The sequence below is a fragment of the Asterias amurensis genome, chromosome 10 (genome assembly GCF_032118995.1).
Source record: "Asterias amurensis chromosome 10, ASM3211899v1".
Lineage (NCBI taxonomy): Eukaryota > Metazoa > Echinodermata > Asteroidea > Forcipulatida > Asteriidae > Asterias > Asterias amurensis.
Window position 1 is genome coordinate 9,452,195 of NC_092657.1, and position 27,923 is coordinate 9,480,117.

At 39.3% G+C, this 27,923-nt stretch overlaps 1 protein-coding gene and 1 pseudogene across 1 annotated transcript; one reads left to right on the top strand and one right to left on the bottom strand.

The window, feature by feature from the left end:
• Positions 1-27,923, bottom strand: part of LOC139942627 (uncharacterized) — a 187,916-nt pseudogene that overhangs the window by 122,411 nt on the left and 37,582 nt on the right.
• On the top strand, positions 17,970-23,209 carry LOC139943373 (uncharacterized). The gene is made up of 5 exons (XM_071940194.1): positions 17,970-18,110; positions 18,605-18,622; positions 20,978-21,036; positions 21,872-22,039; positions 23,185-23,209. Exons 1-5 carry the CDS (start codon positions 17,970-17,972, stop codon positions 23,207-23,209), a joined length of 411 nt encoding a protein of 136 aa, XP_071796295.1.

Sequence of the window (27,923 nt, forward strand, 5' to 3'; positions counted from 1 at the left end):
AATGCACCTAGATCATGTGTAACATTGTCATCAGTTGATGAAGACTCGCACGTTTGCTGAAAATTTGAGAAATTGAATAAATCCAGTGAGATACTGTATGCTGCATAAAGCAAGGATGAAACAAGTATGTGCTTATGAAGAAGCGTGTTTACAATTCTGTAGCGGACACTTTGTATTCATACTTTACTATTGAGAGGTACTTGCCCATTAGGCGCACCATGAATGCCAAATACATTGTGGGATTGAATACACGGTGTTGACAAGATGGCTCCTGTGAGCTGAGCACAGGTATATAATAAATCATCTGTAATTATTGTATTTTGTATCGTCAAATCCGTTGTAGCCTTTGTCCTGTTTTCGGAATCCGAACAATAAAGTAATGGAGAACCCGTTATAACAACACTCACACTCACAAACAGCATAAACATGGGGGAGTTCGATGTCACTGGAAGTCAAAAACGGCCCATTTTTGACCATTGTTTACAAACTGTTGATGTATATATGTGGTAACCCTTCTTCTCAGGTAAGAAACAAATTATGTGGTTTTGGAGTTAATTAACGGCGGATAAATTGGTGGCGACGTGCGGAAGATTATCCCACCTCACGACTAGTTGTTTTATTCGCACCACGACATGGTTTGCCTTTCCCTTCATGGAGTGGATGACAGCATTTCCTTGTTGATGTCCAACTCAACCCCAACTTGTACCGATGTGCCGGGCATATCGTCTTATCACTGTTGTAAGCATCAACGTCGAACAACCCACATCGCAGGAGGATCAACTTCCACTCGACATTCACATCATGTGCAGCAACTTTCCACTTCTGCAAATGGCTCCGTATGTTTTTTGTGCATTGACGAAGATGCACGGTATTGCTCTCTCGCGGATAAGAGGGATATACACCACACTCGATGTCTTTGCAATGCTCAAGATTATAAAAATCACACTGCAGCGATACAGCCGCCATATTCATGGCTGACATGTTGACATCGCTCGCGATTGGGGGGGGGGGTTGCAATGCAATGTGGGGCGCAATCTTGCGGTACTTCGCGCTAACTGGGTGGGCGGTTCTGGACGTTCCACTTCCATTATCACGGTCGTTGCTGCAAACAAAACTCTCCCACCTTAATCCACCTTAATACACACAATTTGCAAAAACTTATGTATCATCTTTGTTGATGTATTTGTTTAATGTTATATAACATCCTATTCCAGACGTAAATTAAAGGCAAGCAATACTTTACTCAGGACTGTATCTAGGTTTGATACAGATACTTATGAACTTTTCCATCTTTGTTGACCCTTGGCAATCAAAATCAAGAAGAGCTGGCAATGTTTTTATTGTTTATTATTGTAGTTGGATATCTAAACTATACTTCCACCAAGTTTGTTGACACTCAGCCCTGCACTAATTAAGTTATGGTTAACTGCGTAGATGGCTTATTTCCTTAGTAGAACTGTCAAGTGTTTTCCTAATGCCTAGATATCTAAAGTGAAAATTTTCACACATTTTTGTATTATTTCATCGTGAAGAGGACGATGAGCTCTTTCTTTTGATGTATATGTCGACAAAAATTGATACAGTTTAATGGAGTTAACGGGGCTCTAACAGTACGCCAGAAACACTACAAATAAACTCCCCGGAAGTGTCAATTTTGCGCTGAAACTAGTTGGTGCCCGTACTCGGCCACTGTAAGATTTTTGAGCGAGCTGCTCCACCAGGTGTTATGGTCCCAGGTGGGGATCAAATAGCCAAGATTTGAGTTTAAATCGCTGACCCCCCACCTTGTCGATTTTTGAAGATTTTGCATGGTCTTCTCGTAAACGAACACTTAATGACATTAAATGACATTAAATGACATTAAATGACATTAAATGACATTTAATTACATTAACCCTCTGCTGCGTTAGACTACCAGTTTCAAACTGGCTAATTATGCGGTTTTGTTAATTACCCTAAGTGTGAAATCAGTAGAAATCTCATTTTTCTTGACTTTGTTGATTTTATGCTTGGAAAACATATTTTAGAGTTTGAGTGGCCTGGGTAAGTTTGTTCACCTGCTGTATCCATTACAACCGGCCGGCAACGGCTGCCCCTTGGGAATTCTCTATGCGCATGCGCAAAGAAATGTTTAGCCTCAGGGGAATTGATACCCCAGGCCGCCAACTCTAGGTTCCTGAAAATAAGGATTGACAGGCCTGCGGTCCTATGAACGGATTATTTATACTCTGTAGTCTGGTCTGTGTAGAGGATTGCTGTTGACAAGCTGTGCCCACAAGCGGTGCCTTCGAAGTGCCTGGTTTTGAAGTGCTTTTGAAGTGCCTGGTTCTTGAGCAATATCTGTATTTTTACTCATGTCGGCGCATATTGAGCATTTTGGAACTAAAGTGATGTCTGTAGTCAATTGTTTTGATTATTTACAATCTCTACTCCCCTCTAGACCATCCGAAAGAATGGGGAAATGCTAAGTAGCATGTTTATTGGGGGTATAGGCCCCGTTCATTGAGTTACGTACTTCCAGTTTGAAACTGGTAGTCTAATTCCCCGGGGTGAGGTTTGTTGCTACTGCGCAGCCCAGAGTTAAATGACATTAAATTACATTAAATGATATTTAATTACATTAAATGACATTAAATGACATTAAATTACATTTAATTACATTAAATTACATTAAATTTAACATAAAATAGAATCACATCAACCCAAGCCAGGCAGGCCAAACTTCAATAAATTAAATTAACTCAAGTTCAATTGTTACATAATTAATTTAAATTGAGTTTAATTACATAAAACCCTTCTAGCATTATGTACATTTCTGCTTTATTGTAGTTACCCTATAATGACCACTACTTTTAGAGTTCAATAGCAACTTCAAAAACATTCTTTGTTTTAAGAAGCTACATCAGATTTTCTGATCATTTGACCCACAAATTTTCATTTAAATTTTAAATAACTATTTTAAAAAATTATAAAGTATTAACCTTAGATTTAAACTATTGCACGAAAATCGGCAAATAGTTAGTGATAGTTAATTACAAAATAAATGAATTATTATCGGGATCCCGACAATAATACAGGTGGCCTTTAAATTCTCAATAATTATCCACACACGCATGCGCAAGTACTTTTTGAAAAACGGTTGTGCACAAAAGACATCACAGAGTTGTTGAGCAGCAGATATTTGCCCATCCAATGAGGATTCAGTAACACAATCAGAGTGTTTAAAAAACGTTCCATTTCATATTTCTTGGAAATAAAAGTTGAAAGTCAATATTTTTTCATTACAACAGCGTCTAAGCATTCAAAATTTGTTCGCACACGAAATTCCATTTTTTGTAAAAATCAGCCACAAATCTGTCCTAGCACCATGATCACACTTCCTTTAAAAAAAACTACTTTACGTTGGCTTAACAAGGGTTAACAAGGTTTAACAAAAGACAACATATCCCCAAAAGTCAAAAAATTAAGAAATTCCAAAACCCCACAAAATAAGAAATTCGAAAGTCAAAAAAGTTAAATTCCAAAAAGTCTAAAAAGTTAAAATTCCAAAAAGTCAAAACAGTTTTTTTGTAGGTTGTTTTAAGGCGTTTTAAAGGTATTTTTAAGTAGTTTTAAGATGTTAAAGGGTTGATTGAAGGTGTTTTAAAAGTGTTTTGAGGTAGTTTAAAGTTGTTTAGCGGTTGATTGAAGGTGTTTGAAAAGTGTTTTGAGGTAGTTTAAAGTTGTTTAGCGGTTGATTGAAGGTGTTTGAAAAGTATTTTGAGGTAGTTAACGGGTGTTAACACGTTGATTAAAGATGTTTTGAAGATGTTTTCAGAAATTCTAACAAGTTAAACAATTTCCAAAAAAGGAAAACAAAGTTCAAAAATTCCAAAAAAGTCAAAAAATTAACAAATTCCAAAATCGTTTAAAGGTTTCTTTCTTGAGATTGTTTCAAGAAGTTTGAAAGGTGTTTTGAAGTATTTTAAGGTGTTTCGGAACAGCTTTGTGTTAGTTCACAGAACTAACACCTAATGTCTAGTTATTTTGAGTAATTACCAACAGAGTCCACTGCCTTTAAAATTGATTTAAACATTTTAATTTTAGTTGACAAGGCAAATTTCATAGCACAGAATTTGTGAAACACTGGATAACAATCAAGTTCGTTTTCACCTTTTCTTAGTTGAACGTGCCAGTAGGCTTAAAGCTGACTTATGAATACCTGTCTAGTCGTCAATCTTAAGGACACCATACTGCAAAAAAAAGAAATTAGTTACTGCAGGTGAAATACACAAAAATGAGGAAATGTAGCACGCGACTGCTGTTATCATCAGCAACATAAACTACCTTGCCTTCTGCAAATTCTTTAATTTCTGTAGACCCATATGCCGAGTTTTCATCCATTTCGATGTGAAATTAATCCTAGAAATGACTGCCCCAAAACAAATTTAAATGACTAAACACACCACAAGAAGCTCCTGCAAATCTTAAATGTTGTTTGGTGAATAATTTGTTAAATTTAATTATTATTTTGTTTCAATCGAATAACACAACATCACATTTGACTAATCCCAAAACGAAATCGAATGACCCTTTTCATGAAGTTGCATTCTAATTCGGGCGAACTAGAAATCGGACCGTGGGGGATAATTGGGTGCTTATTTGCCGAAACTTTAATACCTATTGTAAAAACAAAAATAACGAAAAGTCTTAAGACTGATGCTGTTTTTTCAAGTTTACTTTCACTTTCAAGTCAAGTTTATTTTGGTAATTTAGTATACAGGGACACCCAAAGGGCTCTTTCATTTAGGGCCTGTATATGCAAACAATTTATATACTTACATCGGGTACAATCACACTGTGATTGTCTAGAGACCCACCTGGTAGTTTGTCAGTAGGGGTTTGAGAGCCATTTAGTGATCCACACTAGTTCGGGTTCGGTGATTGTTTGTATTCATAAGTTCAGAGTGCATTCAGATCACTAATACTAATCTTTCATTCACACTAATCTGCACAAGGAGGAAGCCGAGGTCCAGTAACAAACGATTTTTAGGTTCTCACAATAGCAGTTATCCGTCTGGGAAGAAAATGTACATCTTGTAGCGAAATCACGTAAACACACTTTAATAAAGATAAAGTATAGCCAATCAATTATTGCTTTTAATCTTTAAGGTTCATTGCCGCCGTGCTGCTTTCTGTTAAAGCAATGTCAATTATCAACAAAATTAGTAACCTGTACATTCAGTTTCTTCCTTTTTTGGAGTTCTGAACAATGAACTGTAGGAGGATGTGCGTTTCCAAGTTGCTTTCGTGGAGAACACCGCACTTCAATGGAAGTCAACACAAACAGTTTGGAATTGAACAAATATCATTTAGTTAGGAAGGAACACCCTGAAGATTTCCCATCACGGTACAAATTTAAGTTAGTAGCAAAGCGTCTCGAGGGAAACTGCGGGAAATCTTTCGTATTTGTGTCATTAATGAGAATATTTGGTAGGTCGGGCCTAGACAAGATAGGAGACAAAACGGGTGACGAAATAGGCAAAGTACTTATCGCTGAGCATTGCTTATTCGAGCCACTTGCGGTGCCTCCGGTAAACTAACCCGGTGACAATGATCGTAAAGTTCAAAGACAAGGAGCATAACCCAGATGATCGAGGGCTGAACACAGACTGGTGAGCCAACAAACTGATCCTACTGAATGATGCTTCGTTTGATCTCTTTATTTCTTCAAAGAATTAGTGAATCAAACTGGCTGTTGAATAGCATGTTGCCCATTTGCATTTTTAAGCTGTTTCCGGCTCATGTTGAAACTACTACAGACAGCACAATGAATGCACTACTTTTTGAGATAGAAATGTTACAAGACTTTTTCTTCTGGCAGAGTGTCTTAGAGCTTTTTAGGTTTGTAACAAGTACTTCCAAGACTCCGTCCGCTAAGATTCGCTGCTGACCTGAAGGAACTGCTTGAATGTTTCTTTAGTATTGTCGCCTTCCTTGGGGATGGCTTACTTTACAAGTTGTAGTGTTGTGACCCTTTTTTGTTGTTGCTACTTTTTGCCTGCTGCAAACTCGTCCTTCTATCCTGCTGAGTTGCAGATCAGCCGCGTTTTCATGGAGCTGCTAAATGTATTGATTCAAAGCTTTCCTACATAATTGTCTAGTTGGATTCTGTTCGCACTTTTTTGTGCTCTTTTGGCGCCGCCATGTTTTAATGATTCTCCTCTTGTTGGACGTGAGAAGTCACGGCATTTGTCAAATCTTGCAAGTCATGAATATCCAAGACCCCTGCTTGACCTTTTTCGACCTCTACTTGACCTCTTTTTGACCCCACTTGACGTTGTGACCTCTACTTGACCCCGTTACCAATTTTCAAATGACCGCCTGAACTTTTCCCTAAGTTAACCTATATTAAATGGTGGTTCTTCTTTTGCTCATCTCTCTTCTGTTGTCCTAGATGTTTTCATTCTGATCAAGGAGTGCTCTAATGCCTCTCAAGCAGCGTCTTGGGATGGCTGTTGGCGGTGGCGGGTGGTCCTGCTGTTGATCATCATCGTCGTCCTCTGTGTCTGGTCCAGGGAAGGGCCTGCTGCTCCTGTTGTTCGTCGTCGTCTGGGTTTAGTTCCTCCAGAAGGTTGTTGACTCTTCGCTCAATATCTTGTGGGACTGTCCATGGTGCAAAGAAGGGGTAGTCTGTCTGGTGGGGCTGTCTGATCTCTAGCAGGTGGTGTTGTTGTAGAACATCGCATATCTGTTGAACGTCGATTTCTGAAATGATAAAGTATATAACATATTATTAATGGTTTATTTTAATCTGAATAAAAAAACAACCAAAAGGTTGACAACATTCAAATTTACAAAGTTTTTACAGAACCAAGAAAAATGGAATTAACAATAAACAGGCAAAATCTTTACATAAATACATAAAAATTTAAAGAAAAAACTAGACATTAGGTGTTTGTGAACAAACACAAAGCTGTTCCGTGTTGTTTTGCTTTGATTATGTGCTTCATCGATGACTAAGGATTTATACTCTGAAAAATGTTTTTAAAAATGTTTAGTAATTCTTGAGATATGGTCCCACTTCCCGTCACGGTTTTTCAAAGTCACTATCATGCCTAAGGAGTCTATAAGTGAAAAAAGATTGACATCGGTTGTGCAGTTCTATAAATATGGTCACACTTCCGGTTCACCCGGAAGTAGAGGTCAACATGGGGTCACGGGTTTTCACAGTCAATATTTATGTCTTAGGAGTTTGTAACTGAAAAAAAAAATGAACATCGGTTGAGTAGCTCTTGAGATATGGTCCCACTTCCGGTTAACCTAGAAGTAGAGGTCAAATTAAGGTCACGGTTTTTCCAAATTTTTCTCCTATCCCTAAGGAGTCTTAAACTACAAACAAGTTAAAAATCGGCCCTGTACTTCTTGAGATCTGTTGTTTCAAAGATTTCCCAATTAAGTATGCAAATGAGGGTCACGTGGTTGATGAATTAAGAATTTAAAAACAAAATTTCATTATGAATTAAGCTTAGGTTCAAAGCTGGATAAATGATTTAACTCGTTATGATTTAGAAGAATAGGCTGAAACAAAAACAAATTACTGGTCAGTAGAGGGCGGTATGTAAGATGAGTGGTCTTTCTATATCACCATCTCCTTTTCCTAGTTAATTTTTCAGTTGAAATGTTATCTCAAAAGTTTGATTAACAAGATGAATAAATGTAAAGAAAACCTATTATTTGACTCAGGATTGTTTGATTTGTTGGTTTCTTGAGTTCAATGCAGTACTTTCAGAGTCCATTGTCATGTGACAAACCAATTAAGGATAAAATCCTTGTATTTTGTAGGTGGTTTGATGTTTGATCTAGAACGAGTGGATTTCACTGAACTTTTAACGGCCACCAAACTCTGCGCTTACGTTCACCATATTCCGCTTACTGTGCAAGCGCAGAATAAAATATGCGAGCTTGGAAGTACAAACGAAAGAAATCCCTGCTAAGCAGTCTAATTTGCTTGACGTAAGCGCAGAATTCAATGCTTCTGCTAAGCACTGCTTCTCTGCTTCCAGAGCAGAGCATGACATTTGGCCCATTCCCACAGGATTTTTCATTAAAATGCAAGTTCCCATCATTATAGGCCTAGGTGACTAGTGAAATTTACTACTCGACTAGTCGCACCTCAAACCCAACTACGACACTTGTTGAGATAAATTACAGATTTTCAAGATTTGTGCCGCAAGCGACACATGTTGCGATTAGTAGTAGTCAACGTGTAGGCACAATTTTAACGGAGTGGGGAAAAAAAGAAGTCGCGACTCTAACACTAAATTGTAGTCGCAACTTAAACACTAAACCACACAAGTCGCTCTGGCCTACTTTTGCACAAGAAAAGCACGGTTATCCTGCAAAAGCAAACCAAATTTTTAAGTCACTGTTTTTGCAGTGAATGTTACGCAGAAGTTGAGCACCATAGTAATCGCAGCAGATTTTTTGTTGCGAATTGTCACGCTCGTCAAGAATACTTTCCCTGTGTGCCCAGATGTTAAATACGCTTAGCGTAAGCACAATTCCCTGATTACGTAAGCGCTGCTATTTTTTCCTTTTAAAGCCATTGGCCAAGGACCAGACCAAACTAAACACAAAAAGCAGCTACACACAGCAAACACCATTCCTCATGTACAAACTGCACGTTGTGAATCCAGGTATTTTGCTCAGTTTTATAAAGCAAAATATTTTGCCTATTTATTATAAGCAGCTCTATAACATTGAGCCACTCAACCACCAGAGCACCAGAGAAACGTCGACCAGCATAATAACATCTCTGATTTTGTATTCCTGTCAAAGAGTTTTTGTTTGTCATGGTCTACTTTCCGAAAGTAAAGCGAAATACTGGAATTAGTTTAGGCAACTGGTCCCCGGTGCGAACAAGGTTACTTCACCCGTAAATCATTCGAAATCCCAGGCGTTAACATTACAAGTATACACTTAACACTACATCATTATGATTCACCACAAGACACTTGCAGTCTTTACATGCATTGATAGTAGGCCTACTACCATTTCGATGGTCATTTATAAAATGTGTATGCCGTGTAAACTTCCAAATCTCAGGCAGGTGTAATCGTCCATGCATGATGCCTTTGATCGAAGCCGAATAAGTAAAGAAACAAGTTTGTATGTTTCACATAGGTTTGTCTTCAGTGATAAGGTTTAGAAAGAAAAGGCTGGCACTTTGTGTTGATTGACAACATACATAGAGCGAAAAAATGCAAAAATAGCGCTATTTATTAGCGAAAAAGTGGTTGTACCTAAATCGAAGAACCATGTACATGTATGTAGAACTTCCCTCCATAGTGCCTACACCCACTAAAGATCGTGGTGCGCGAGGACAAAATCAGATCGTTTTATTTTCCAGGAAAGAAGCATCTCATGAGCCAAAAATGTGAAAAATAAGAACATGTTGTACTGATTGTTTAAATGTAGGTACATATTTGTGCATTATAATATTGATTTCGTCGAAATACCCAAGGATTCAAACTCAGATCACCTGGGTAATAGCACCCCAATCGATCCATCAACACAGACTGGGTGATTTTATTCCTTATATAATAAGTGTATTAATTTATGACAAATAATTTCAAAATGACGTGACATTAAAAATTACTTCATTTGGCACAACTTCAATACCCAGAGAATCAAAATCTGAAAACAATTTGAAAATCAGACGTTTATTTTGGGAGATATGGTGTTAACAAGATTGCCTAATTAAACATTCATGTCATTATAACTCAGCTAATTGATTAAGAAATTAAACAAAACGAAGTTTAGTGATTAAGTCACGTACTAAGCTTCGATTCCATATATGACTCAAGTCTGTCATTTCTACCGTTTCTAAGATTACGAATAAACAAAAATCGTGCGTTAAACCTATAGCGTTCTGGCGGAAACCAAGAACAACGTTTCTAAAACGTTTTGAAAAACTCGACGAAAACAATAGCTGCTCCGAATGCATCGGAACAGTTAAAAAACATTAACTAGCAGAAACACGCCATAAAAATGGCAAAGATCTACATAAAAAAAAACACACAAAAAGTTTAAAATTTGCCAAGCAGCCCCAAAAACTATTTCAATATTCTAGCTAATGAGGGTAGCGTGGATTTACTATAGCGCTCAGTTCTGCATTTAGGTATTTGAAAGCTAGTAGTTTAGGCTGCTCTGAGATGCATGTCAGTGGTGTTAGATCTGGCAAGAGGTAGTTAGTGACAAAATTTTTGAGAACAACGAAGACTATTACCAAACTTAAGCAACAGATTATGGCGTCTATATTCTAAAGCAGGAATATTAAGACTAGTCAGAGCATGTGAGTAGGAAATATATCCATAGCCTTACATAATACGACTGGCTCGTTTCTGCACACGCTCTAAAGAGATATTTTGCTCATTGCTTATTGAAGTGTGCCATACTTGGCAGGCACACTCAAGAACTGGTCTTATGTAACAAATGTAAACCGCAGGTATGTCAAAAACAGGAACCTCAGCTTTCTTAAGAATACAGTGTAAAGTTTGCGAGAAGCTTTAGATATGTCAGTAGTATGCAAATTCCATTTAAGGTCACTCTGAATGGTATACTCCAAGTAATTTCAAATGAGACACCTGACTTAAGTTACTCGAGTTAATGATAAGTTGTGAAGCAGGTACAAGGCGCTTTAAGAAACTTATTACCATACTCTTACACTTGGAAGGCTTAGGTAACACATCATTATCCTTACACCAAATAGTTAAGTTGTTCAGGTGACTTTGCAATTTTTCCTGTTGCCCATGTTGGATAATTTCCCCCAGAGTCAGATCATCCACATATTTCCATCGTTTACAGCAGTCTATTGAAGCATCATTGACAAGAACAAGGAAAAGTATTGGCCCCAATTTTGTTCCTTGAGGAACACCACAAGAGATTGACTTGGTGGATGAAAAATGGACCATGAGTTTAGTATTGTGTGTGCGACCATTGAGAAAGCTGCTCACGATGGGAACTATGGACGGTCTGACTCCGAGATTCAAAAGTTTCTGCATAACAATAGTGTGGTTAACACGGTCAGAGGCCTGAGTAAAATCAATTGTACAAAGCTGGGCATAATGGCCGGGTTTATCCAGTCCTTCAGCAATAAAATTTAACATTTCAACAAGATAGTGTGTAGTGGAACAGCCCTTAATGTTACCATATTGTTTAGCATCCAATTTAGTAGAAATGTCTTGCAAAATCCATTTAGCTATGAATGTTTCAAAAAAAACGGGCAAATATTGGCGTAAGCGAGATGGGGCGGAGCTGGTCAAGAGACGAAATGTTCTTCTCTTTAGGAACTGGAACAATTGTAGTAGTTTCATTTGTCAAAGGACATGATAGTTCAATGGGAAACTCATTTGAAATTAAGAAACAAGTGTAAGAATTGACAAGATACCAAAGCTGTATTTACGTAGCTCGTCCCTGTACTCTCTCCAACCAAACCACGGGTGCCAGGACTCTAGCTTGTTGAGTCTGCCTCGTTTTCTTATGCTTATAAGTGTCAGGCCGGCAAAAACGTCAAGGCGCTCCCTTTGAAGGTGTGGCTGGAACTCAACCAAGTGGTCATTGCAGTGGAAGAAGGTAACGGTTCCGTTGTCTGTCATGCCGAGGGTCGGTTTCGACGGGCAGTGCATGACTGTGGTGCGGCATGTCACTTTGGCTGCTGCGATTCTCCGTACCAGCAGGTTGTCAGTGACTGCACAAAACCTGTACCCTCTGCTGCGCTTAAACACTGGAGTCATATCGGGCCATGCGCCGATGTTGTAATTCCTCTTCATCTCTCACAGGACCTGCATTTGCTCTGTCTCTGCAGTCTCGACCATGTTCTTGAAAACAGCTGTCTCAACGCTGGGGTAGTAGTTGGCGTGGTTGATGGGTTTTGGGTGCATGAGCATCTGTAGCTACTGCTCTTCAGTGATAGAAGATGTAGCTCGAGATTTGTCAATCTTCAGGTGTCTGGCGGCTGCCTCCGCTGTCTGCTCGACTCCAGCCACCATCATGTTATGAGAAACATGGTTCTATCAGCCAGTCCACCGATCTAAGGTTGCTGTTTCCAATGGTGCCCCCCAGGGCTGCTTGAGAGGATGGTACAGAAGCCGCTGGGTGCTCTTGTCAACGAAGTAGTCTATGTAGGACTTGGCTGCAAGACACTTGGCGCTTGGCTGCCACATGAAGATCTGACATCGCCCTGTCAATCAATCTGTTGTTTCTTGGTCGGATGATGATAGAGTCGTTCTCGACGAGGAAGTCGACCATCTCAATGGTGTGGAGAAGCTCAACATGGACACAATCAGCAAAGACCAACTCTATGCGTAGGGTGTGGATGGGTAGTCAAGAAGTGCAGGACACCTGTCATGGCGCAACCACATCTTGATATCGTCATGAAGCGTCTTGTATGAGTCGCTTGCCTGGGTGATGAAGGACGCAAGGTCTGCACCTCGAAATCGTGGCTGTCGTAGAGCTGGCGATCATGAGTGCATGAGCACCGGCTCGTACGCTCTCACCTCACTGTGTTGGGTGCCATGTAGATGTTGATGCCGTCGAGCAGATTCCCAGCACATCGCTCTCTGATCACGACTGACATGGCCCTGATGTCTGCCTTAGGGAAGAAGTGTAGGCCACCGAGACAGGAGAGCCTGGGGTTGATGGAGGGTCTGGCTGTGTCGTGGATCAGGTTTATGCCAAAGTGGATGATGCACTCGGTGATGAGTTCGAGGCGAAGGTGATGGAGAAAAACTTTGTACGTGATGAGTTTCATCTTCATGCCAAACTCCATGATGCATGCATAGGCAAAGTGGCCCTGCCGAACTTCATCTAACTTCCCCTGGAGCCACTGCCCGAACTTCTCGGTGATGTCGCTGTTGATGCTGATACTCTTGGGTGACACTTCTCTGATCTTTGCCTCCACTGCGTCGGCGTCTTGCAAGAAGGAGAGGAACTTCTTCAGACTGGGCCTCTCCCCCTGTGTTAATTAGAAAGAAAGATGGAAGGGTCCGCTATTGTAATGATTATATAGCCTTAATCAGTGTAACGATCAAAGAGGCATTTCCTTTGCCTAGAATTGAAGAATGCTTAGATTTACTCGAAGGTACAACATTTTTTAGCACTTTAGATATGAGCAGCGTCTATTACCAGATAGAGCTTGGTGAGAGCGATATGCATAAAACTGCGTTTATCACCAAATATGGACTGTTCGAGTATCAACGCATGCCGTTCAGGTTATGCAATGTCCTGGCAACATTCCAGCGCGCGATGACACTCATACTCAGAGGTTTGCATTGGAACGAGGTGCTCGCCTATCTAGACGACCTTATAATTCTTGGGAAAGTATCTTGGGAAGATTCAGAACACATAACATCAAGCTAAAATACTAAAAGAATGTCACTTGCTCCAGAAAGAAGTGATCTTCCTGGGGAAACTAGTCAGGGACAAAGGAATTTCAACCAACCCTAGCAGCGCCAAAACCTTGGTAGTCTAGTTGGTAAGGCACTGCTCTAGAATTGCAAGGGTCCTGGGTTCGAATCCCACCCGAGTAACATGCCTGTGATATTTTTTTTTCACAGGACTCGGGAAAGTACTGAGTATACAGTGCTAACTCAGTGTATGGGTAAAAAACCAAAATTAATAACGTCAAAATCGTTCAAAAACGGCCGACACCAACCTCTAGCAAAGACGTAGAGAAATTCATGGGTCTGGCAAATTACCACAATACCCATGTGAGAAATTTTGCAAGTATAGCAAAACCATTGTATGACCTTACCCCAAAACGAGCAGAATTTGTGTGACAAACCCAACATGAGCAAGCATTCCAACAATTGAAGCAACCACTGCCAAGGAACAATACGGACCAGCCTTTTGTAATTGACACTGATGCCTCAGAATTTGCTACGGGGGGGGGGGGGGGGGAATTACTCCAAATCCAAGATGGAGTTGAACAAGTGCTTGGCTATGGTAGTTACATTTATCCCCGGCGCAAAGAAAGTACTGCACAACTGGCAGGGAGCTCCTTGCAGTAGTGATATTTACACGCCAGTATCGACGCTACATACTCGGTCGTAGGTTTTTCGTTCGTACCGACCATAGTAATCTTGTATGGTTCATGCGCTTTAAGAACTTACCTGGTATGTTAGCTAGGTGGATGGAAGAACCGAGTTAGTATAACATAATCATTTTGCACAGAAAGGGCTCACATCATACCAATGCAGACTCTTTCTCGTATTCCCAGCAATATTGCAAGCTGCAACACTGTTCACAGGTCCACGTACAGTGGCAGCGGTCTGAGGATGACGTTGACGACATAGGCTAGCCGTTTGCGAGATCACAACGCAATCAAAAACATCTAGCAGACCGATTCCAACACAGCTAATATTAACTGGGGGTGTGATCACGTGGACCCTGACCCCAACAAGCAGTACTTACTGGATGAGGGGGAAGACCACGTGCTCACAAAACGAAACATCTAGCGAACCAATTCAACTCAGCTAATAACTGGGGGGTGTGACCACGTGGACCCTGACCCCAACAACCAGTTTTCACTGGATGGGGGGAAGACCACGTGCTCACAAATAACGGACAAAGTGAACTAGTTGACTACTACCGGGGTCCTGACTCTCAAAACCAGCCTGTGCTGGAGGGGGGGGGGGGGACGGCCCCGGATACCAACTCGGACTACCGTGAAGGACCGGACCCTACCAACCAGTTTTTAGTGGATGGGGGAATGGCCTTCACGGTCGTAGATGATGAGGGATTAAACACCAGTAACCAACACAAACGGGATGAAGACCTATCAATAGCCAACAAATACACTTACGCCAGCTAAGGGATTTACAACTCAAAGACCCAAACCTTACACAATTGCATAACAGCCATACAGCCAACGGGTTCACACCTCAACAAAACGAATTTCAAATCAAGTCAAGGGCAGTTTAATACTTATGGTCGAATGCCCCTCTCATACAGTTGTTAGATGGTGTACTTTATTACAAGTGGGTCGACGATTGTCCAAGTAGATATCTATTGTTGGTTCCAGCAGGCTTAACACTAGAAATCCTCAACCTTTGTCACAATTCCAAGATGGCCGGTCACCCAGGAATCACTAGAACCCTGGAAAAAGTGCAACAGACTTCGTATTGGTACAAGATGTTTGAAGATGTCTCCTTACACGTTAAATCATGCAGGGAATGCAATGTATATAAAAAAAACCTCACGCTTGGCAAAAGCACCAATGACAATATATTCTTGACCAAACTGCACAATCCGTGGCAAAAGCCGTTAGAGATAACTTTATATCTCTGTTTGGTTGCCCCACGCAAATACACACAGATCAAGGTAGAAACTTTACGAACTCTCTATTTCAAGCTGTCTGTGACTTGCATGACATACCAAAACACGAACAACTCCTTATCGACCCTGTTCAAATGGGGAAGTGGAACACTAACAGAAAACTTTTACAGGTTATGAGATACCACATTAAGGGAAAGGTTCTGACATGGGATGAAGATTTACCTATATTAACGGCAGCCATTCGCTGTCTTCCAAATCGACAAACGTGCATGACCCTTTACCGTTTGATGTTGGGCAGGGAGGTTATAGGCAACCAGTTGATCTAGTTTTCAATATACCACCTAGTAGTCAACAAGAGAACGAACCGAATGCCCACCAGTCATCCTGTGTAGTAATACTACCGACCTTACAACAAGTGTTTGTGTAAAACAGGCCCCCCTTATTTTTTTGGTTTAATCAACTTTAGTTTCCTCCTTTAACTAATTCTTTTGTTAATCGAGCGCCCTCAACGTCAGGTTTTCGGGTGCTCCCATAATTCCTATGAAGACTGACAGCCGTGATAACTGTATTTCGCTTGGCTTCATATTTCAGGTAAATTTCCCCTTTTTGTATTATATATTTCTATTTCTAAAGTTGTTTAAGTTGCTTAGCTAAGCTTGCTTTTCATAATACATGAGTTTGAGAAGTTGATGTTTTTAAGTGGAATATGCCATTTATGCTCTAGTTTGGTTTTCGTTTTGTAAATAATTGTTATTGCATAGCACTTCAAGATGGCGCGGCCCAGAAAGCCGTAGTGGGAACCGCTATTGAGTTTAAAGTGTTTTCTCTTATGAAGTGTTTTGATTATTTATTTGCTCTTGTGTATTCATTTATTTTAAGTAACGTTGATAATATTTATTGTTAAATGTTTAAGTTATTTCATAATTTCTATGAAGACAGACAACCGTGATAACTGTATTTCGCTTATTCTCATATTTTCATACCAGAGAAGCCGATTCCTCAGAAGTCTTATTAACAACGACCCATAAATTAAATGCGTGTCACAAATGGTGGAGAGTCCATTTTTTAGGACACCGACAACCAAATCCCAAACAGCGTTCTTCACAACCCTCGGGTCCAGAATGTCAACAATTACATGAGTACGACGAAACATCAAATCTACCAGTAGCCGGGGCTGAAAAGCATCCAGCCTTGATCAGCCATTTTGTTACTTCTTCACGAAGCCCTGGTATGTAAACTTTTGTTCGCTGTTTTGGTACGCTATGACAGTACCATTGTCATCCACATTCTGCAGTAGTCTACCTCAGCTGCAATAAAACCACCACTTGTCTTTGTCGAACTGCTGAACTATTTGCTTAACCGCAACACAAAAGATAATCCACCGTTTAAAGCTACTGTGCAGCAGAAGCTACCTTGATCCCAGCTGCAACCTGCATACCTACCTTTGTCGAACTGTAAAAATATGTGCGTGATCAGCTACACAAAAGGTAGTTGACCGATCAAATTCAGAGCTACTGTGCAGCAGATGTTCTTTTAACCCCTTATTGAACCCAACTACAACCACACCAGACAGCTTACTGGCCCATTGTTCGATGACAGCTGTTAACAAGTGCAACAAAGCAGTGCAAATTCAAAAGATTCGTTCATCACACAAGAAAGATTATTCCAGGTGTACCAGACAATGAATACTCCTGAACGTTGCAGTCCCTTTGATGAAACATATGAACTGACAAGTCTAGACCACTCACGGTTGCGGTCAACTCACCGCAGACGGAACACCCCTCCAGCACTCACTCCCCAGAGACAACCAAACAGCCGATTCTACTCAGTCAGCTCTGCCCCTAAAGAGATGCAGAACTTCCAGCCATTAGCCGAACAATTCCTCGCAGAGATAAATGACATTGAAAGAAGAACCTTTCAGAGCATGTCACGTCATCACATGCAACACCCAACCCAAAATCAATCACCCCACTCAACTTTCACTTCAACTGGTCCAGCAATACCGAACATTCGCACCCACGAGGACTTTACAAGTAATCAAGTAGAAGATAGTAAGCCTGTGAGAAGTCAACCAAAGTCTCCTTCAACACAGTTACACCTCCCGCCAGCTCATCAAGTGAAGAATGTTCCCTTATTTACAGGACGAGAAGGATCGACGATCTGTATCGAGGACTGGGTGAGAGACACTAAATACCTCATTGAAATGACATCCATTCCAAAACACATGCAGTTCTCAATAGCACGCTACCTTGGAGGAGCAGCTAGAAAGCTGATACTGAACTTGCCACCCAATCAGCAAACTCCCAAACATGCTTTCACCGAGCTGAAGTCTCAATTTGGAGAAATCCTACTGTCCGAAGACCCCCTAGCCAACTTCTATGAGAGATTGAGACTGCCTTGCGAATCACCGGCCATACACAGTGTAGAACTGGAAGCAGCGCTCCTTTCGTAGCGTAAATAACATCTAGCGTAAATAACATCATTAAATGTCTGTAATATCTCTTCACACTGTACAAACAAGTATGGTTGTACAACCTAATAATGTTGGACACTCAGTTGAATCCCATGTATTTTTTAATATTTTTTTATGCCTTGAAGTTCATTAAAATCTGTAATAATTTAATACATTTGTTTCCGCAGTGTTCCTAATTATGGTGACACCACAGATGCCCGGCAAGTCCATGGTTCCCAAGGTGTCGTCGAGCACTCTTACAACCTGGCAAATGCAGCGCCTGTTTGCTGCCAGTTACAGTGACAAATCCAGACTCTTTCCAAGTTTTCTAATTGAGAGTGTAACAAAAAATTGGGGAACAAGACCGAAAACTTTTCACCTGCAAAAACATAGTCCAGTTTTCATTTTAGTGGGGGAAGGCAGGGGCAAGAGGTCTCTTTGTCTTTGTTTTTGTGGTTCGTATGCCAAGTGGTTTATATTTAAACATGGAAAAATAGTTACTCGCCTGTCGTTTGTACTAGAGGTTTTAAAGTGCTCTGTTATATCTGGTTTCGACCCATCAAGAGTCTTAGGCTAAACGACAATACAACAAACATAAAAAGGTAACTAACTGACACAAACACATTTGAAACTACATTTTTTCTACCCGATTTTTTTTTTTTAACATGACCACAAAACAATATTGTTGTCAATGCTTAGTTGCCACATATATTGGTTGCCTCTGTTGGTAGTTGAGCAAGTAAACCCAATTTTAAAATACTCATTAACCCCGACGCAAAATTAACATCCCTTAATAACTAACACACTAAATATTTTTATTTATTTTGTTTATAGACCCTAGGCACTTCTCAGGTAAATCTCAAAGACCATTCTTTCCACTTGGTGTACCTCAACGTATGCATTAAAAGAACAATTTGAGCGCAATTTGTCGTTGAAGTTCCTTGATATCGAGAGCTCAAAGTCTAATTCCGATAACTTCTTTCTCAAAATTGAGTTACTTTTTCTTTACATTACAAGTTACTAAACAAGGTTTTATGCTTGTAGTGTCCACGGCCTAAACCACATATTATTTTTTGAACAAAACAAATTCGTTACTTCCAACACTAGCTCTTACCTCGTACAAAACCATTTACGTTAAAATAAATGTCTTCTATTAAAATAACTGTTTTTTTTTTGGGCACAAGCGATGTGGCAACAAAGAGTCGCTTTCAAAGTGGTTGACTTTTTGGTTCTAGACAAAATTAAATAACAAGACAAAATACAACCTCCACAGGAGGGATACCTGTAACCCAACATCCAGCCAAGCAAGGGAACATAGAATAAAAAGGCAACCAAAAACAATTACATAATAAAAACAAACTATATTCGAACCTGCCAGCTGATTTCTTTAAAAAAAATTTTGGTTCCTATAACGAACCCAGGAGGGCTAGCCTTAGTAGACAAATAAGTAAATAAATAAGTAAATAATAGCGTTCGAGGGCGCAAGTACGATTTGACGAAGATTTTTCATATTTTCGGACAGCTTCGATCCTTGGGATAAATACCTTTCACTGTTTAAGTGCTATAGACATGATAGAGCATATTATTTGGTTGTTTTTAAAACTTTATGAAGGTTTTTTTGGCCCATTTTAAATCTCTCGTGTGGCCTTGGAGACACCATTGCCATGGATAGAGTAGGAAAATTGAACCGCCATGCATTGAAAAGACCGAGCACTATCTGACTCAACTATCGCATCTGAAAGACCTTGTCACGCCTCGAGAGATTTACCAGGCAGTTAACAAAGAGATTGGGACAACAGCTATGATTAAATGCATATCACCACTTGAAATTGCTGGTTCAATGTAACATTCGATAATGAGAGACACTGCGAGAAAACGGCAATGCAGGGTATGTTTCAGAAGAAATTCTTAATTCAATGTGAGAGGACCAATGCGCAGGATTTTGCTCTTGCATACACCAAGGCTCCATACGAAAAGGCTGGTTCACCACTTTGACGAAAACATCTAAACTGTCATGTCAAATACCAAAACATGAATGGAACAGCGGCTTCCTAAAAAACGAGGACAACAAAAAGGAGCTATTCTCATTCATCAGCACACAAATCTCCAAACTGACATGTGAGGAAAGCTCCTTCTGAGTACCCGGTTCGAGACCTTTACTGTATATGACACCCTTCCACCTTTGATAAGCATTTTATAAAGTAGATACATGCCCCCAAACAAAGCCACTCCTGGTATGGGGCTACAAAAAGAAAGAAATATTTAAAGTGGGAAAAACCTATAGGGGAGCTGAAGGTAGGAATTTATTTTCCACTTAAAACAGTGTACAATGTATGATTGAGGTAAACATGCACCAGGCAAGGAGTTCCAAAGAGATGAAGGACGATGATGGAATGACTCCTTGTTCTACACCTCAACAAATCAATAGCGTATGGATGAGAAGAAGCAGAAAGTGTTGTCGTTTCATGCGCAAAAAAGTGTGATAGGTTAAACTTATCACACGTCATGGTGACACGAGTATCGGAACAATTTCTGTAGAAGACACTTATAAAAGGCTGGCTACAGAACTACTGTGGGAAAGAGTTTATAACACTGGTCCTAGTACTTCATCAACAATAACAATGCACTTCTCCAATCCTGTCTTATAAAGATAAGTGAAGGGCAGAAGGTCCGGCTAAAATTTAAATTAGGCCTATAATGATTAGGAAACATAAAATTGTCTTACGAGATAGAGAATAGCAGCAGGGGTTGGACAACCAACTCGCATGGGCGCACTCCTTGCAGTGGTTTACCAACTCGCATGGTGAAGTCACAGAATGTAAAAATCTACTACCTCAGGCAAAGTCAATGGACCCATGAATAGACATCTCTTGAGCGAGAACAGATAAATATTTTTATTTTTATCTGATTAAGCTCACTGGCCAATCATTCCCCCACTTAGGCAAATATCCAAGTCAGATTTTGTTGAGACACCACTCACAGCGAGAGGTGTTGGAAGAGTTTACTTGGTATCTAATTTACTTAGCCTACTCAAACACCCAACAATGTACAATGGACATGGGGGCTGGTCGTGTTATGGGTGCCCCATGTCTGCAACAATGAAGCCAGTGACAGGATGGTTGGTTGCACGGTAACAGTTGCTATGAAATCGGCCCAACCTTAACACAGCTATGACAAACAATGTTTTTGCATATTATATTCAATCAGGAAATTGAGATGCCTGCTGAAAACAGGGAGTATATCATACAAGGCTTTGATACTGAAAGGTAAGACATTTAAACAATTTTATTTATTCATTCTAACTTTTTCCCCCAGTATTTTCAGTTTAAGACAATGTCTTACTTGGCCATCCAAAATTAGAATTCCAATGCTTCTGACAATTTACCAAGATAACCAATGGTACATGCTAAGTGCCTATTCATGTCATCACAGGTGCTAGTTTTCAGGAAATTAGACCAAATACAAGCATTTGATTATTAAATTATAACCTGAGTCAAGGCTTTTCCATGAACAACGAGGACTGCTTCTGCATGATTTAAGGTTTTATCTTTCTAAACAAAAACCTTACTGGCATTTATGTCATATTCAGGGCTACAAATTTACTCAACTCCATATAAAACTTACAAATGTTTAAACACGCACAGATGACTGCTATTCACAAATACAAATTGTTGTACTATTTTAACAAATGACTCCTACTCGGGCCCATAACTACACATACGCCATGCGTTACATTATGTTAATGAATGCATAAACAATAAAACGAACTTCTACTCAACTATGATATATCGCTTTCAACACACTAAAAATCAAAATTTCAATAACTATACAGTACTGAAGTCACGAATTTCAGGTCACCTACCCACAATAAGGTATTTATATAAAAATGTAATCACAACATAGAGCAAGGTGCACACTTCATTATTATGCATTACACTTCCCGGATCAAAATATACATCTCACTTCTGAAGACCCACTCACTACAGTATTGCCAGTCTATGCAACATCCAATTTTCCAGATAGTTTGTACCTATCTTCTATTTCCGTTATTCACTTTTATACCATAAACAATAATATACATATCTTTTTTTCTTATTACAGCAACCCTCCACAGATCATTACACAGGATGACGTCACTCTTAACATAAACATCGAACAGCTCGTCCAACTAGCCCCAAGGCACCAAATAGATGAACTCCAGGGCGCTCTTCCACTAACCGTTGAGTTAGTTGTGGACCTTGGAACACTTACTGTTATTGACATCACTCGGTAAGTATTCAACTTCAAAATGTTCTTTATAAGTATATTAAAACCTTTCCACAACGGCTTTATCCACAAATTGCAATACTATCAAAACCAAACAGGCAAATCATACCAGCATCACTCCACTACTATCTTCATCAATCAACAACAACCCACTAACAATAATCATAAGTTACAAACACCCTAAACTAACCTTTAAACACAAACTGATTTTCTTCAAAATCAACAGCCACCCCATTAATTTCCAATACAATTATTATTATTTTTGTCATAACTTGCACAGCCCAAATTTTACCAATGGTTCTGTCGGAATATCACACGGCAGTTGACCCCCCCCCCCCCCTCCCACCTCCCCTCACCTGGGTTCTACACTTTTGATTACATGCCAACGTTCACATATAGTATCAACATAAACAGACACAAGATTTGCATGTATCTTTCACTTTATGCAAGTAAAAGATACCAACTAAATATCAAATATCTGGGCCTACTGCATTTCCATTATTTTGTTATGTAGGATGACGTTCAAAAATGTATGAATTGCTGAACACATGTTTTTCTTATTATGAAACACTTTCAAATACAAGATTAGTATCAATTTTAGCTATCTCAACATGAATCCATGATATTGATAATACACTTCAAGCATAGCCACCTACAGAAGAGTTTCCTGAAGAAAAAAACCCCAATCTGTCCATGCTCTGACGAACTATGAAAAACACCCTGATTGTATGCGAACATTTTCTCTATTATGTTGAATGTAATTCACAGTATCTCCCTGGCTGATTGATGTGCAAAACCTCCCTGATTGCAAGATGCAAATGCTGGCAGCATTGCTATCAATCTATCAAACCCATCAGTACAACCCTCTCATCGTTTTCAGAACCATATCTTCGAAATCTAATGCCTACTCTTTAATTCAAACTACCCTTATTAACAAACCTGTATATACTGAATGGCCAATGGCTATAGGCTATCAATTCCAGTTATTTCTAAAACCAACCACTTCATCAACTAATGCCACACTTAAAATCATGTACCTGTACTCAAGCTCCCCAACATTATTAATACTGCCACCCCCAAAGAACCCTTAAATATTTGAAATTATTTTCATGCAATGTTTCTTTATTTTTTGTTTCATGCTTCCACAGAGGCGCCAACGATGATGAAATGTGAGAGGAATAATGAGAACAGCATCAACCAATCATGAATCACAAAACAAAGTTTAATTGTTGTACATGTAATTATGTAATTTTCTACTGTTTTAAAAGGTTTCAAAACAATTTTACTTAATCACATCAATCTTCTTTAATTTTACCCATACAGGGTACAGGTCATCACCATAAATTTTTGGAACAATTTCCCTTATCAAAGATCTAATTTAATAGCTTTTACATGTAATTCTCCATTCCTGTATGACAGAAAACACAATAAATGGTACCACTTTACATTTTGCAGCAATTTCTCCAATGGTTAAAAAAAACCATTTCAGTAACTAAATTAACCCAAAGCTTTTTTATGAGAAAAGACATGCATACTTAAATGAAAATAATTTGCCAAGATTCATTTTACCTTAACAACAACCACAATTAAGTAGCTCTCATATTTCCATTACTAAATAAAACCCAACCTGTTTCATGTTGAATGAACTTTCATAGTAATTTCTAACCAACTCAAATTATTTTCATTATAAGCCTGCATATGTCTTAGCCTTTTGTCATGACCTTCGTGGCTAGCTGCAAAGCGACTGGAAGTGGAGACCACACGCACGAATGGTTAGTGTGGCGACTGGCGAAGCCACGAGGGCCTTTTCCAACTTGTTTGCGGTTTTCTTAATGAATTATTCACTTCTGATTGGTTTAGAACTTTGCTACCTCGTCAGGGTAGCAAAACTCGGGAAACAAAGAAAAACATAAGAAACCGCAAATCAAGTTGGAAAAGGCCCTCGTGGCTGCACCACTCGCATGTCTGGTCTCCGGTTCCAGTCGTTTCGTGGCTAAAAAGCTGCCCAAGCCCAGAGGCCTTGTAAAAAGGCTAACATATATCCAGATCATAACTGTATATTAAGAGACTTTCGACAACAAAAGCCATTTTGTGTCCAAAACTATGCATGGACTAATACAAGGTACCAGACCAGTCTGCATTTTCACCTAAATTAGCTTCCAGAATAACCACGTAACCGAAGAAAACTGGTCCCTCTTTGTCACAACATCCTCCATACACAGCACTGCATATATATATTCTTATGTTCAAATACTTCTATGTAGTTTCAGGTACTTCTACAAAAATTACAGCTATTGAAAAAACACTGCTTATGTATCAGAACAAAAACGGTACCATTTCTTCTGTTTTCTGTCATACATATATATAAAACACTGACTGAAATCCATTAAAAAAAAAATGAAAAAAGAAAAAAAAAGTTTAATTTCATTTACCAAAATGAGTAATGATCACTAATAAAACCCTGAAACTAAATGTATAATTTCGCATAATTTCCTAAATCTGTTATAATTAAGTACACTTGTAAATCTTATTTTAAATTACATAGCAGACCATTGCCACAATGAACATATCATTTCTTATAACTTTCTAGATTTAATTTTCAACACTTTGTACACGTAACATTTGATTTCAACGTTCATATTGCAAGAGCTGAAATCTATGCCTAAATACTTTTACAAGAATATTAAAATAATTAACCGAATCACAACTTCAATTCAAAAACATTTTACAAATTAATCTCTCTCCTAACCAAACAAAACTCGATCCATTTCCCCCCATTTAGTTTCATAGATTTTGTTTGTAAACATTGTGTACAGGTACGTCTAACATTAATGTTTAAAAGTATTCAAGGGATCCCTGTCCTAAACAAAACACATCGTTTATTTATTATTAATGTTTTCCCTCTAATCATCCTACCTACTTCGGACTAATTCAAGTTAACTTTAAGATGAACATCCCTGACGTAATTTTTTTTAGAACTTTATTGACCTTACAGTCTTCAATTGTAATCAATCTTAAATCAGGCTGTTAACATTTCTCATATGTTTGGTGTTTTTTCATTTCTTAAAAACATTTTGATGTGTTGTGTTCTTTAAAAAAACAATAAAATTACAAAATCCTGTTGACGGGACAACAATGTTTACTTTTCTATTTATTTTTCTGGTATGTACGATATGTATTAACATAACAGTTGTTCTTTGTATTAGCAACCATACCACAGCCTCGGCAAGTTTTAAAATGGTTTAAAAGAAAATCAAACAAAAGCAAATTTTCGGCAACGACAAGATCGCTGCATCTTCATGAAATGAGGCAAAAGACATCCATAGCAACACCCTTAGCAACAGCCGCAACCGTTGCCACTAGTATAGTCTCCATATCGGATGATACGGCCTTCCAATGAATGTATCACTTGGCCTATTGGTGTTTGTCTCTATCCTTGCAAATAAAAGACAGGGGACCAGGGCCCAATTTCATTGCTCTGCTTACCGCAGTGCGGGGCATCGTTAGCGTAGAGTTCATTTCATGGATCTCGTTAGCAAGGAATTCGGCGCTTAACCGGTTAGCGCCGAATTTCTGCGCTAGCTGTGTAAGCGAAGAATGCCTAGTAACGTGGAGTACGATCCTGCACAAGCAAAAATTTCCCGCTAACCCGTGAAAATAATACGCTTGCGTAATCACGGAATTCCCTGCTTCCGTAAGTGCCGATTCTATGCTTACGGTAAGCAGAGCCATGAAATTGGGCCCAGTTCTCATTTTCACAGTTTTAAAAGCAATAGAGGGCGCACTTCAAAAAACAAGAACGGACCCGTTTATGACAAGAACTCCCGAGTCTCCCCCTACATCACTAAAACTAGCGGGTAAGGGAGCGATTGTTGTGTATGCTGCAAATGTAATGTGGGGTAACGGCGGGGGGGGGGGTGGTAATTGGAGAGACACTCAGAAGTAATCACTATGTACAATTGGCTCGGAAACGGTAGTTCAAATTGGTACGCAAATGACAAAATGTTGTTTTATCATATTTTGATAACATTTTGAGCATGCAAATATGTTGAGGAGGGGGGTCGGAACGTCGCCTGCCCTCCAAACCCTTTTCATCCCCTTTCTCCAACTATGAAGCATAGTTTGGGGTGTTTGTACGGCCGGAGTTTATAATTGGGGAAGGGTGTACTTCGCGCGGCAAACAGCTAAGGGGAAGGGGATGGCTAAGGGAAAAAATGGAGACACTGATGGAAAACATACAGTACAGGAAACAAAAGTTTTGTATTAATAAGTATGTACTGTCAAATTTCACAAAAGTTGGGGAGCTTACATTGGGGCCAAAGTATTCCCGTGTTCTCTTTATTCTGGAATACTATGAGAATTCTAATTTTGATAACAACTGATATCTTTCTCCATCAACCACATTATTCTGAAGTGAAGTGATCCTTAAAATATTTACTATCGAAAGCTGCTGTACTAACCAAGTAAGTTTATATTGATATTAATTGATTACCTAACCCTAACCTAGGACGCATCGATTCAGCAGGGTGCGGGCGCCAGTTGACGGAAAACATTGTGGCGCCCAGCGAATCAACGATCATTATAGTATAGAAGAGAAATAATTTTCTCCTGAACCACATAAAATAGTAGGGTTTGTGCTGTCTGTTATATACCGAGACCAGTCTCGAGACGAAGAACACTGCCAAACAGGAAACTCTCAAAGTAACATAAATGATGTATCCTGCTGATGAGCGAATGTCATAGATTAATGATCCCAAGAACTACACAACCGATTTTTAATTTCTTTACAATTGTAGACCCATCGAGCACGAACGATTGAACATTGGTTACCGTGACCCAAATTGACCTTTACCTCCGGGTCAACCGGAAGTGGGACCATATCTCAAGAACTAAGCAACCAATTTTCAATTTCTTTTCATTTATAGACCCTTTCAGCATTGAAGATTGAACTCTCATTACCGTAACCCCATGTTGAACTTTATTTCTGGGTCAACCGGAAGTGGGACCATACCTCAAGCACTACACAACCGATTTTTCCATTTATTTCCAGTTTAAGACCCATTGATCATTGAAGATTAAACTTGGATGACCGTGACCCAGTTGACCTTTACATCCGGGTCAACCGGAAGTGGAACCATATCTTAAGAACTGCACAACCAATGTTCAAGTTCTTTTCAGTTATATACCCTTTGAACCCTAAAGATTGAACTTGGATTACCTTTACCTCAAATTGACCTTTTCTTCCGGGTCAACCGGAAGTGGGACCATATCTCAAGAACCATGCAACCGATCTTCAGTTTCTTTTCAACTATAGACCCCATGAACTTTGAAAATTAAAAACGGAACAGCTCTGTGTTTGTTCACAAACACTTGAAGTCTAGTTATTATTATTATTCTTTGTTTCCGCCTCAAACCCCATAGCGTTTGTATGGCGTTTTTGTTTAGGCCACTACTCCTAAAGTATTATGATAAAATAGTTAAATCATATATCAAATTGAAGCTTAGAACCTAAGCTTTACTCTCACAAAAAAGTGTAACAATTCTTCATTAATTAACCACGTGGTCTTCATTTGAATTTTTAATTTGTAAACTTGATGCAGTCACTTTCATGTTATTGTGAAATATTCTCTTTGGTGATACAACACAGAATGTACCCCTATGAGTTGTTGACGTCTTGAGAGGAGTCTATACTATTTTGTTTCCTACCCGCGTTCTGGACACATTACTCTGTACACGCACAACATACGGAGGTTTGGAATTTTCGTTAGAACGTGCGTTAAATTTGTCCTTGTTTTTCTAACCGCGTTCTGGACCAATTACTCTGTGCATGGGTTTTCGTTAAAACGAACGTGCGTAATTAGATAGGGGTTTTTAACGACATCATCGA